Source organism: Pelodiscus sinensis, chromosome 1, assembly GCF_052426305.1.
Source record: "Pelodiscus sinensis isolate ZL-2025 chromosome 1, ASM5242630v1, whole genome shotgun sequence".
Classification (NCBI taxonomy): Eukaryota; Metazoa; Chordata; order Testudines; family Trionychidae; genus Pelodiscus; species Pelodiscus sinensis.
This window is the reverse complement of record NC_143052.1, coordinates 361,298,879-361,311,738: the sequence shown is the minus strand read 5'-3', so window position 1 is coordinate 361,311,738 and position 12,860 is coordinate 361,298,879. Positions and strand designations below refer to the sequence as shown.

At 64.6% G+C, this 12,860-nt stretch overlaps 1 protein-coding gene across 1 annotated transcript in view; it reads left to right on the top strand.

The window, feature by feature from the left end:
* Positions 1 to 12,860, top strand: part of LOC102454662 (ribosomal RNA processing 8) — a 77,346-nt gene that overhangs the window by 51,746 nt on the left and 12,740 nt on the right. The window contains exons 4-5 of the mRNA XM_075918507.2: positions 4,179 to 4,261; positions 11,609 to 11,747. Of these exons, the coding sequence (XP_075774622.1) occupies positions 4,179 to 4,261; positions 11,609 to 11,747 (222 nt within the window). The remainder of the gene's footprint in view (positions 1 to 4,178; positions 4,262 to 11,608; positions 11,748 to 12,860) is intronic.

The window sequence follows — 12,860 nt, the reverse complement described above, 5'->3', positions numbered from 1 at the left end:
TCTCTGTTCACAGTCGCCCAGGGTCTGTGTGTCTGGGGTGCGGTGTGTGGGTCTCTGTTCACTGTCGCCCAGGGTCTGTGTGTCTGGGGTGCTGTGTGTGGGTCTCTGTTCACAGTGGCGCTAGCTCTGTGTGTGTGGGGTGCGGTGTGTGGGTTTCTGTTCACAGTCGCCCAGGGTCTGTGTGTCTGGGGTGCGGTGTGTGCGTTTCTGTTCACAGTGGCCCAGGGTGTGTGTGTCAGGGGAGCGGGGTGTGGGTCTCTGTTCATAGTCGCCAGGCTCTGTGTCTGGGGTGCAGTGTGTGGGTCTCTGTTCATAGTCGCCAGGCTCTTGTGTGTCTGGGGTTCGGTGTGTGGGTCTCTGTTCACAGTGGCCCAGGCTCTGTGTGTGTGGGGTGCGGTGTGTGGGTCTCTGTTCACAGTGGCGCTAGCTCTGTGTGTTTGGGGTGCGGTGTGTAGGTCTCTGTTCACAGTCGCCCAGGGTCTGTGTGTGGGGTGCGGTGTGTGGGTCTCTGTTCACAGTGGCCCAGGCTCTGTGTGTCTTGGGTGCGGTGTGTGGGTCTCTGTTCACTGTCGCCCAGGGTCTGTGTGTCTGGGGTGCTGTGTGTGGGTCTCTGTTCACTTTCGCCCAGGGTCTGTGTGTCTGGGGTGCGGTGTGTGGGTCTCTGTTCACAGTCGCCCAGGGTCTGTGTGTCTGGGGTGCTGTGTGTGGGTCTCTGTTCACTGTCGCCCAGGGTCTGTGTGTCTGGGGTGCTGTGTGTGGGTCTCTGTTCACTGTCGCCCAGGGTCTGTGTGTCTGGCGTACGGTGTGTGGGTCTCTGTTCACAGTCGTCCAGTGTCTGTGTGTGTGGGGTGCGGTGTGTGGGTCTCTGTTCACAGTCGTCCAGTGTCTGTGTGTGTGGGGTGCGGTGCGTGTGTCTCTGTTCACAGTCGCCAGGGTCTGTGTGTCTGGGGTGCTGTGTGTGGGTCTCTGTTCACAGTCGCCCAGGGTCTTTGTGTCTGGGGTACGGTGTGTGGGTTTCTGTTCACAGTCGCCCAGGGTCTGTGTGTCTGGGGTGCGGTGTGTGGGTCTCTGTTCACTGTCGCCCAGGGTCTGTGTGTCTGGGGTGCTGTGTGTGGGTCTCTGTTCACAGTGGCGCTAGCTCTGTGTGTGTGGGGTGCGGTATGTGGGTTTCTGTTCACAGTCGCCCAGGGTCTGTGTGTCTGGGGTGCGGTGTGTGCGTTTCTGTTCACAGTGGCCCAGGGTGTGTGTGTCTGGGGAGCGGTGTGTGGGTCTCTGTTCATAGTCGCCAGGCTCTGTGTCTGGGGTGCAGTGTGTGGGTCTCTGTTCATAGTCGCCAGGCTCTTGTGTGTCTGGGGTTCGGTGTGTGGGTCTCTGTTCACAGTGGCCCAGGCTCTGTGTGTGTGGGGTGGGGTGTGTGGGTCTCTGTTCACAGTGGCGCTAGCTCTGTGTGTGGGTCTCTGTTCACTGTCGCCCAGGGTCTGTGTGTCTGGGGTGCGGTGTGTGGGTCTCTGTTCACAGTCGCCCAGGGTCTGTGTGTCTGGGGTGCTGTGTGTGGGTCTCTGTTCACTGTCGCCCAGGGTCTGTGTGTCTGGGGTGCGGTGTGTGGGTCTCTGTTCACTGTCGCCCAGGGTCTGTGTGTCTGGGGTGCGGTGTGTGGGTCTCTTTTCACTGTCGCCCAGGGTCTGTGTGTCTGGGGTGCGGTGTGTGGGTCTCTGTTCACTGTCGCCCAGGGTCTGTGTGTCTGGGGTGCGGTGTGTGGGTCTCTGTTCACAGTCGCCCAGGGTCTGTGTGTCTGGGGTGCTGTGTGTGGGTCTCTGTTCACTGTCGCCCAGGGTCTGTGTGTCTGGGGTGCTGTGTGTGGGTCTCTGTTCACAGTCGCCCAGGGTTTGTGTGTCTGGGGTGCGGTGTGTGGGTCTCTGTTCACAGTCGCCCAGGGTCTGTGTGTCTGGGGTGCGGTGTGTGGGTCTCTGTTCACTGTCGCCCAGGGTCTGAGTGTCTGGGGTGCGGTGTGTGGGTCTCTGTTCACTGTCGCCCAGGGTCTGTGTGTCTGGGGTGCTGTGTGTGGGTCTCTGTTCACTGTCGCCCAGGGTCTGTGTGTCTGGGGTGCGGTGTGTGGGTCTCTTTTCACTGTCGCCCAGGGTCTGTGTGTCTGGGGTGCGGTGTGTGGGTCTCTGTTCACAGTGGCCCAGGCTCTGTGTGTGTGGGGTGGGGTGTGTGGGTCTCTGTTCACAGTGGCGCTAGCTCTGTGTGTGGGTCTCTGTTCACTGTCGCCCAGGGTCTGTGTGTCTGGGGTGCGGTGTGTGGGTCTCTGTTCACAGTCGCCCAGGGTCTGTGTGTCTGGGGTGCTGTGTGTGGGTCTCTGTTCACTGTCGCCCAGGGTCTGTGTGTCTGGGGTGCGGTGTGTGGGTCTCTGTTCACTGTCGCCCAGGGTCTGTGTGTCTGGGGTGCGGTGTGTGGGTCTCTTTTCACTGTCGCCCAGGGTCTGTGTGTCTGGGGTGCGGTGTGTGGGTCTCTGTTCACTGTCGCCCAGGGTCTGTGTGTCTGGGGTGCGGTGTGTGGGTCTCTGTTCAGTCGCCCAGGGTCTGTGTGTCTGGGGTGCTGTGTGTGGGTCTCTGTTCACTGTCGCCCAGGGTCTGTGTGTCTGGGGTGCTGTGTGTGGGTCTCTGTTCACAGTCGCCCAGGGTTTGTGTGTCTGGGGTGCGGTGTGTGGGTCTCTGTTCACAGTCGCCCAGGGTCTGTGTGTCTGGGGTGCGGTGTGTGGGTCTCTGTTCACTGTCGCCCAGGGTCTGTGTGTCTGGGGTGCGGTGTGTGGGTCTCTGTTCACTGTCGCCCAGGGTCTGTGTGTCTGGGGTGCTGTGTGTGGGTCTCTGTTCACTGTCGCCCAGGGTCTGTGTGTCTGGGGTGCGGTGTGTGGGTCTCTGTTCACTGTCGCCCAGGGTCTGTGTGTCTGGGGTGCGGTGTGTGGGTCTCTGTTCACAGTCGCCCAGGGTCTGTGTGTCTGGGGTGCGGTGTGTGGGTCTCTGTTCACAGTGGCCCAGGGTCTGTGTGTCTGGGGTGCTGTGTGTGGGTCTCTGTTCACAGTTGCCCAGGGTCTGTGTGTCTGGGGTGCGGTGTGTGGGTCTCTGTTCACAGTTGCCCAGGGTCTGACTGTGGGGTGCGGTGTGTGGGTCTCTGTTCACTGTCGCCCAGGGTCTGTGTGTCTGGGGTGCTGTGTGTGGGTCTCTGTTCACTGTCGCCCAGGGTCTGTGTGTCTGGGGTGCGGTGTGTGGGTCTCTGTTCACTGTCGCCCAGGGTCTGTGTGTCTGGGGTGCGGTGTGTGGGTCTCTGTTCACTGTCGCCCAGGGTCTGTGTGTCTGGGGTGCTGTGTGTGGGTCTCTGTTCACAGTGGCCCAGGGTCTGTGTGTCTGGGGTACGGTGTGTGGGTCTCTGTTCACTGTCGCCCAGGGTCTGTGTGTCTGGGGTGCGGTGTGTGGGTCTCTGTTCACAGTCGCCAGGGTCTGTGTGTCTGGGGTGCGGTGTGTGGGTCTCTGTTCACAGTCGCCAGGGTCTGTGTGTCTGGGGTGCTGTGTGTGGGTCTCTGTTCACTGTCGCCCAGGGTCTGTGTGTCTGGGGTGCGGTGTGTGGGTCTCTGTTCACTGTCGCCCAGGGTCTGTGTGTCTGGGGTGCGGTGTGTGGGTCTCTGTTCACTGTCGCCCAGGGTCTGTGTGTCTGGGGTGCAGTGTGTGGGTCTCTGTTCACTGTCGCCCAGGGTCTGTGTGTGGGGCGAGATGGGGGAGTCTGTTTGCAGCGGCACAGGGCTGTTCTGGGCTGGGATTGGGTCTGAGTGGGAGTGGGCAGGGGGCTGGGATGCGGTGGGGGTAGGTGGCCGGGGGAGCTCTCCCAGAGCCTGCTGGGTGGACCCTGTCTAGTTTGCAGCCTTGGGCTCCCTCCAGCGTCTGCTCTTTGTCTTTTGCTTCTTGTGCGGTGTCCTCCCAGCACAGAGCCGCCTGCCAAGCCTTGCTGTGGCTCCCAGCTGGGCCCGGTGTGGGTCCTAGTTCTCCAGACTCCTGTGCTGTCCTGGGCCAGCACCTCCTCCCCTGGGATCTGGGAGGCAGCCCCTGGGCTATCTTCGGCCTCCATGTGTCCCTGGCCACCCCTGTGCTGGAGACCCCCCAGGCCTCACCCCCGTCTGCTTGCAGATGAAGCGGAAGTCGGAGAATGGCCTGGATAGTAGGGCCCTGTCCCCGGGCAAGAAGCTCTGCAAGGGCTCCGAATACAGCAGGTGAGGGGAAGGGCTTGGGGGCAGCGGGCGAGGGCTTGGGGGGCAGGCTGCTCCGGAGCAGCAGGTGAGGGCGAGGGTTTGGGGGGCAGGCTGCCCCGGAGCAGCAGGTGAGGGCGAGGGCTTGGGGGGCAGGCCGTCTGGGACAGGCAGCATAGGGTTCCCTCACTGAGGGGGGCCGTGACTCTCAGCCAGGTCGGAGGGAAGCGTTGGGAGTGGACAGGGACGACGTCTCAGCACGGGAAGCAGGAGCAGGCAGTCAAGGCCTCCCCTGCACCCGCAGCCAGCCTGGAGCAACCCGTCTCCAGCTGTCTGCCCCCAGCCAGGCCCCTCCTCTGGCCTTTGGCCTACTTCCCAGGCAAAGGGCATTGGCCACTGAGTACGTGCAGCCACCCTCAGTGTAAGTTGCACCCAAAGGCCAATCACTGTCTAGGTGTAACCACCCCGGGGTGGATTTGAACCTGGAACCTCTGGAGCTTAGTGTAGGAGCTGCTACCGCGTGAGCTAAAAGCCAGCTGGCTCCCAGCCCAGGCTGTAGCGCTCCCTTGTTCTTATCTCTCCCTGTAAGCGGTCTAAGTGCCACTGCATGGGACAGCGACCCACACTCAGTGTGTGGGTTACATAGGCATTGGCGCAGTTCCCAGGGAAACTGAGGCACACACAGGGTTACTAAAAAGCAGTTTATTAGGTAAAGTCTTAGCAGTTACACCCTGCAGGCCCCCAGGGGCAGGACACCAGGAGCTGGCTGCTGGCCCCACTCCTGGGGAGCCAGCTGCGCTGCAGGCTCTGAGTGTGAGCTTGATACTGCAGTGCGGGCAGCCGGCTCCCAGCTCCGCTCCGGGGAGCCAAGTGAGCTGCAGGCTCTGCAGTGTGAGCTTGATACTGCAGTGCGGGCAGCCGGCTCCCAGCTCCGCTCCGGGTAGCCAAGTGAGCTGCAGGCTCTGCAGTGTGAGCTTGATACTGCAGTGCGGGCAGCCGGCTCCCAGCTCCGCTCCGGGGAGCCAAGTGAGCTGCAGGCTCTGCAGTGTGAGCTTGATACTGCAGTGCGGGCAGCCGGCTCCGAGCTCCGCTCCGGGGAGCCAAGTGAGCTGCAGGCTCCGCAGTGTGAGTTTGATACTGCAGTGCAGGCAGAGGGCTCCCAGCTCCGCTCCGGGGAGCCAAGTGAGCTGCAGGCTCTGCAGTGTGAGCTTGTTACTGCAGTGCGGGCAGCCGGCTCCCAGCTCCGCTCCTGGGGAGCCAAGTGAGCTGCAGGCTCTGCAGTGTGAGCTTGTTACTGCAGTGCGGGCAGCCGGCTCCCAGCTCCGCTCCGGGGAGCCAAGTGAGCTGCAGGCTCTGCAGTGTGAGCTTGTTACTGCAGTGCGGGCAGCCGGCTCCGAGCTCCGCTCCGGGGAGCCAAGTGAGCTGCAGGCTCCGCAGTGTGAGTTTGATACTGCAGTGCAGGCAGAGGGCTCCCAGCTCCGCTCCGGGGAGCCAAGTGAGCTGCAGGCTCTGCAGTGTGAGCTTGTTACTGCAGTGCGGGCAGCCGGCTCCCAGCTCCGCTCCTGGGGAGCCAAGTGAGCTGCAGGCTCTGCAGTGTGAGCTTGTTACTGCAGTGCGGGCAGCCGGCTCCCAGCTCCGCTCCGGGGAGCCAAGTGAGCTGCAGGCTCTGCAGTGTGAGCTTGTTACTGCAGTGCGGGCAGCCGGCTCCCAGCTCCGCTCCGGGGAGCCAAGTGAGCTGCAGGCTCTGCAGTGTGAGCTTGATACTGCAGTGCGGGCAGCCGGCTCCCAGCTCCGCTCCGGGGAGCCAAGTGAGCTGCAGGCTCTGCAGTGTGAGCTTGTTACTGCAGTGCGGGCAGCCGGCTCCCAGCTCCGCTCCGGGGAGCCAAGTGAGCTGCAGGCTCCGCAGTGTGAGCTTGATACTGCAGTGCGGGCAGCCGGCTCCCAGCTCCGCTCCGGGTAGCCAAGTGAGCTGCAGGCTCTGCAGTGTGAGCTTGATACTGCAGTGCGGGCAGCCGGCTCCCAGCTCCGCTCCGGGGAGCCAAGTGAGCTGCAGGCTCTGCAGTGTGAGCTTGATACTGCAGTGCGGGCAGCCGGCTCCCAGCTCCGCTCCGGGGAGCCAAGTGAGCTGCAGGCTCTGCAGTGTGAGCTTGATACTGCAGTGCGGGCAGCCGGCTCCCAGCTCCGCTCCGGGTAGCCAAGTGAGCTGCAGGCTCTGCAGTGTGAGCTTGATACTGCAGTGCGGGCAGCCGGCTCCCAGCTCCGCTCCGGGGAGCCAAGTGAGCTGCAGGCTCTGCAGTGTGAGCTTGATACTGCAGTGCGGGCAGCCGGCTCCGAGCTCCGCTCCGGGGAGCCAAGTGAGCTGCAGGCTCCGCAGTGTGAGTTTGATACTGCAGTGCAGGCAGAGGGCTCCCAGCTCCGCTCCGGGGAGCCAAGTGAGCTGCAGGCTCTGCAGTGTGAGCTTGTTACTGCAGTGCGGGCAGCCGGCTCCCAGCTCCGCTCCTGGGGAGCCAAGTGAGCTGCAGGCTCTGCAGTGTGAGCTTGTTACTGCAGTGCGGGCAGCCGGCTCCCAGCTCCGCTCCGGGGAGCCAAGTGAGCTGCAGGCTCTGCAGTGTGAGCTTGTTACTGCAGTGCGGGCAGCCGGCTCCGAGCTCCGCTCCGGGGAGCCAAGTGAGCTGCAGGCTCCGCAGTGTGAGTTTGATACTGCAGTGCAGGCAGAGGGCTCCCAGCTCCGCTCCGGGGAGCCAAGTGAGCTGCAGGCTCTGCAGTGTGAGCTTGTTACTGCAGTGCGGGCAGCCGGCTCCCAGCTCCGCTCCTGGGGAGCCAAGTGAGCTGCAGGCTCTGCAGTGTGAGCTTGTTACTGCAGTGCGGGCAGCCGGCTCCCAGCTCCGCTCCGGGGAGCCAAGTGAGCTGCAGGCTCTGCAGTGTGAGCTTGTTACTGCAGTGCGGGCAGCCGGCTCCCAGCTCCGCTCCGGGGAGCCAAGTGAGCTGCAGGCTCTGCAGTGTGAGCTTGATACTGCAGTGCGGGCAGCCGGCTCCCAGCTCCGCTCCGGGGAGCCAAGTGAGCTGCAGGCTCTGCAGTGTGAGCTTGATACTGCAGTGCGGGCAGCCGGCTCCCAGCTCCGCTCCGGGGAGCCAAGTGAGCTGCAGGCTCTGCAGTGTGAGCTTGATACTGCAGTGCGGGCAGCTGGCTCCCAGCTCCGCTCCGGGGAGCCAAGTGAGCTGCAGGCTCCGCAGTGTGAGCTTAATACTGCAGTGCGGGCAGCCGGCTCCCAGCTCCGCTCCCGGGAGCCAAGTGAGCTGCAGGCTCTGCAGTGTGAGCTTGATACTGCAGTGCGGGCAGCCGGCTCCCAGCTCCGCTCCGGGGAGCCAAGTGAGCTGCAGGCTCCGCAGTATGAGCTTAATACTGCAGTGCGGGCAGCCGGCTCCCAGCTCCGCTCCGGGGGAGCCAAGTGAGCTGCAGGCTCTGCAGTGTGAGCTTGATACTGCAGTGCGGGCAGCCGGCTCCCAGCTCCGCTCCGGGGAGCCAAGTGAGCTGCAGGCTCTGCAGTGTGAGCTTGATACTGCAGTGCGGGCAGAGGGCTCCCAGCTCCACTCCGGGGAGCCAAGTGAGCTGCAGGCTCTGCAGTGTGAGCTTGATACTGCAGTGCGGGCAGCCGGCTCCCAGCTCCGCTCCGGGGAGCCAAGTGAGCTGCAGGCTCTGCAGTGTGAGCTTGATACTGCAGTGCGGGCAGAGGGCTCCCAGCTCCGCTCCGGGGAGCCAAGTGAGCTGCAGGCTCTGCAGTGTGAGCTTGATACTGCAGTGCGGGCAGCCGGCTCCCAGCTCCGCTCCGGGGAGCCAAGTGAGCTGCAGACTCCGCAGTGTGAGTTTGATACTGCAGTGCGGGCAGCCGGCTCCCAGCTCCGCTCCGGGGAGCCAAGTGAGCTGCAGGCTCTGCAGTGTGAGCTTGTTACTGCAGTGCGGGCAGCCGGCTCCCAGCTCCGCTCCGGGGAGCCAAGTGAGCTGCAGGCTCTGCAGTGTGAGCTTGATACTGCAGTGCGGGCAGCCGGCTCCCAGCTCCGCTCCGGGGAGCCAAGTGAGCTGCAGGCTCTGCAGTGTGAGCTTGTTACTGCAGTGCGGGCAGCCGGCTCCCAGCTCCGCTCCGTGGAGCCAAGTGAGCTGCAGGCTCCGCAGTGTGAGCTTGTTACTGCAGTGCGGGCAGCCGGCTCCCAGCTCCGCTCCGGGGGAGCCAAGTGAGCTGCAGGCTCCGCAGTGTGAGCTTGATACTGCAGTGCGGGCAGAGGGCTCCCAGCTCCGCTCCGGGGAGCCAAGTGAGCTGCAGGCTCCGCAGTGTGAGCTTGATACTGCAGTGCGGGCAGAGGGCTCCCAGCTCCGCTCCGGGGAGCCAAGTGAGCTGCAGGCTCTGCAGTGTGAGCTTGATACTGCAGTGCGGGCAGAGGGCTCCCAGCTCCGCTCCGGGGAGCCAAGTGAGCTGCAGGCTCTGCAGTGTGAGCTTGATACTGCAGTGCGGGCAGAGGGCTCCCAGCTCCGCTCCGGGGAGCCAAGTGAGCTGCAGGCTCTGCAGTGTGAGCTTGATACTGCAGTGCGGGCAGCCGGCTCCCAGCTCCGCTCCGGGGAGCCAAGTGAGCTGCAGGCTCTGCAGTGTGAGGTTGATACTGCAGTGCGGGCAGCTGGCTCCCAGCTCCGCTCCGGGGAGCCAAGTGAGCTGCAGGCTCTGCAGTGTGAGCTTGATACTGCAGTGCGGGCAGCCGGTTCCCAGCTCCGCTCCGGGGAGCCAAGTGAGCTGCAGGCTCTGCAGTGTGAGCTTGATACTGCAGTGCGGGCAGCCGGCTCCCAGCTCCGCTCCCGGGGAGCCAAGTGAGCTGCAGGCTCTGCAGTGTGAGTTTGATACTGCAGTGCGGGCAGCCGGCTCCCAGCTCCGCTCCGGGGAGCCAAGTGAGCTGCAGGCTCTGCAGTGTGAGCTTGATACTGCAGTGCGGGCAGCTGGCTCCCAGCTCCGCTCCGGGGAGCCAAGTGAGCTGCAGGCTCCGCAGTGTGAGTTTGATACTGCAGTGCGGGCAGCCGGCTCCCAGCTCTGCTCCGGGGAGCCAAGTGAGCTGCAGGCTCCACAGTGTGAGTTTGATACTGCAGTGCGGGCAGCCGGCTCCCAGCTCCGCTCCGGGGAGCCAAGTGAGCTGCAGGCTCCGCAGTGTGAGTTTGATACTGCAGTGCGGGCAGCCGGCTCCCAGCTCCGCTCCGGGGAGCCAAGTGAGCTGCAGGCTCTGCAGTGTGAGTTTGATACTGCAGTGCGGGCAGAGGGCTCCCAGCTCCGCTCCGGGGAGCCAAGTGAGCTGCAGGCTCCGCAGTGTGAGTTTGATACTGCAGTGCGGGCAGCCGGCTCCCAGCTCCGCTCCGGGGAGCCAAGTGAGCTGCAGGCTCTGCAGTGTGAGCTTGTTACTGCAGTGCGGGCAGCCGGCTCCCAGCTCCGCTCCGGGGAGCCAAGTGAGCTGCAGGCTCTGCAGTGTGAGTTTGATACTGCAGTGCAGGCAGAGGGCGCTCCCAGCTCCGCTCCGGGGAGCCAGCTGCGCTGCAGGCTCTGCAGTGTGAGCTTGATACTGCAGTGCGGGCAGCCGGCTCCCAGCTCCGCTCCGGGGAGCCAAGTGAGCTGCAGGCTCTGCAGTGTGAGCTTGATACTGCAGTGCGGGCAGCCGGCTCCCAGCTCCGCTCCGGGGAGCCAAGTGAGCTGCAGGCTCTGCAGTGTGAGCTTGATACTGCAGTGCGGGCAGCCGGCTCCCAGCTCCGCTCCGGGGGAGCCAAGTGAGCTGCAGGCTCCGCAGTGTGAGCTTGATACTGCAGTGCGGGCAGCCGGCTCCCAGCTCCACTCCGGGGAGCCAAGTGAGCTGCAGGCTCTGCAGTGTGAGCTTGATACTGCAGTGCGGGCAGCCGGCTCCCAGCTCCGCTCCGGGGAGCCAAGTGAGCTGCAGGCTCTGCAGTGTGAGCTTGATACTGCAGTGCGGGCAGCCGGCTCCCAGCTCCGCTCCGGGGGAGCCAAGTGAGCTGCAGGCTCTGCAGTGTGAGCTTGATACTGCAGTGCGGGCAGAGGGCTCCCAGCTCCGCTCCGGGGAGCCAAGTGAGCTGCAGGCTCTGCAGTGTGAGCTTGATACTGCAGTGCGGGCAGCCGGCTCCGAGCTCCGCTCCGGGGAGCCAAGTGAGCTGCAGGCTCCGCAGTGTGAGTTTGATACTGCAGTGCAGGCAGAGGGCTCCCAGCTCCGCTCCGGGGAGCCAAGTGAGCTGCAGGCTCTGCAGTGTGAGCTTGTTACTGCAGTGCGGGCAGCCGGCTCCCAGCTCCGCTCCGGGGGAGCCAAGTGAGCTGCAGGCTCCGCAGTGTGATCTTGATACTGCAGTGCGGGCAGCCGGCTCCCAGCTCCGCTCCGTGGAGCCAAGTGAGCTGCAGGCTCCGCAGTGTGAGCTTGTTACTGCAGTGCGGGCAGCCGGCTCCCAGCTCCGCTCCGGGGGAGCCAAGTGAGCTGCAGGCTCCGCTGTGTGAGCTTGATACTGCAGTGCGGGCAGAGGGCTCCCAGCTCCGCTCCGGGGAGCCAAGTGAGCTGCAGGCTCCGCAGTGTGAGCTTGTTACTGCAGTGCGGGCAGCCGGCTCCCAGCTCCGCTCCGGGGGAGCCAAGTGAGCTGCAGGCTCCGCAGTGTGAGCTTGATACTGCAGTGCGGGCAGAGGGCTCCCAGCTCCCCTCCGGGGGAGCCAGCTGTCACTCTGCGCGGCGGACTGGCCACCTGTGTGTAACCTCGCACACATAAGCTCGTGCTGACTTAAACGGTTCTTCTGTTCCATCCCTGTGTCCCGTGAGTCAGTGAAGCTCACGTGCAGCGTTACGAGGGGCGAGGCCCTAGCCCGCCAGGCTGCACTAAGGATGTGGCGACGGGCCCAATTTGTGTCGATTTGTCGAGAAGGGACAGCGCTCAGAAGAGCTGCCCCCGCTGTGGCTCTGCAGTTTCAATGTAGCAAGGCCCAGGCCCGCAGGCAGAGCTGCAGCGGGGTGGGTCCCGAGCCGGGACGCTGCACCTCTGCATGTTCGTATCGTCTGAGCCACCCAGCTCTTCCCGCGGCCCACCATGGACAGAGGCCTCCCCTGCCCCTCCGAGCTGCTGCCTGGTAGAGGCGAGGGGGAAGGGCACCCCAGAGACGATGCTGGGGGAACCCAGCTCCTGCTTCCCCTGTTTCTGATGCAGATGCAGCGGGGGGAAGGGCCACTCGACAACGGGGGCGCTGGGCTGCGTTGGGGGCAGGGATGCAGTCAGCTCTTGCAGTGCGGGGATGGGAGTGGGGGACTGGCTCTGGACGATGGGGAGCTAGATAACTCTCCCACCTCTCACTGCCTCAGGACGCTGGGCCCCTGCATCCCCAGCCCCACTACCACCTTTGGGGACCTGCGCAACGCCAAGCCGGGCCAGGGCCGCCGGCGCCGCATCCCCTCGGTCGCCCCCCCCCCTGAACTGCAGGACTGGCTCCGCACCTTTCAGGTAAGGGCTGGGGCTCCGGGGCCGCAGGGAAATCCTGGAAGGTGGGGGCAGGTCATTAGGGTCCCAGCCAGGATTCCGACCTTTTCCACTTGGCGACCCAGGACAGTTCAGAACCGGGGAGAGGGGAAGGGGCAGAGCCACCGGGCGACCCTTTGGAAACGTCCCGACCCAGGGGTTGGGAACCCTTGCGCCTGCGAGCCAGGGAGTGGTCAGGTGCCGTGCGCTGCTGCTCCCTGACAGACTCTCCCCGCACAGAGACCCAGGCTGACCCCGAGCCCTGCTCCCGGGGCAGAGGGAAGGGGGGCAGGCAGGGGGTTCTGAGGGCCAGAGGACAGTGAGGGAGAGAAGGGGTATACAGGGGCCCCTGGCCCCGGAGCAGCTGCCTCCCGAAACAGGGCCACATGGTGGGAGTCTGTCCCCGGAGCCAGCGCTGGAGCCCAGGCTGCGGTCCGGCTGCTCCTGAGGTACTAAAACTAGCACCGCGGGTCTGGCCTCGAGCAGCTGCATCATGGCCCTGGCTCTGCCCCGACACACAGGACAGCTGCTGCCCAGGCCCCAGGTGGGGGGTGCCCGGCGGGCCGAGAGCTGGGCTGCGGTGCGGCTGTTCCTGAGCCTGAGGCCACGCTGCTATTTTTAGTGCCAAGGCCCTGGCCCAGGAGAAGCAGCCGCCACTCGACCCTGGCCCCCAGCAAGCCCATGCGCAGGGAAGGGGACTTCTGCCATGCGGCTCTGCAGGAGGGTGGGCGCCCGCGCAGGCCTGAACCCTGGAGGGGACTTGTGTCCCAGGGGCCCTGCAGAGCCGCCTCCTCCTACCCCTGCCCCCCGGGACCAAGAGCCCCACCCCTCAGGGTCCTTGTGCCTGGCCACCACTCCTGGGTGGTGCCTGCAGGCCAGGGCGTCCAGCTGGGCGGGGTTTGGACTGCGGCCTGCCTTCTGACTGCCCATTCCCAGGGCCCTCGGCCCTGCCTTCCCCTCCCTCGCCCGCAGGCTGGGACCTCGCCAGGGAGAGCTCTGCAGGGAGGCGTGTTGGAATGGGAGGGAAGTTGCCAGAAGCTTTGCACAATTGGGGTGGGTACAGCTTCCATGAGTGTGGGGGATGGGGTGCACGGAGAA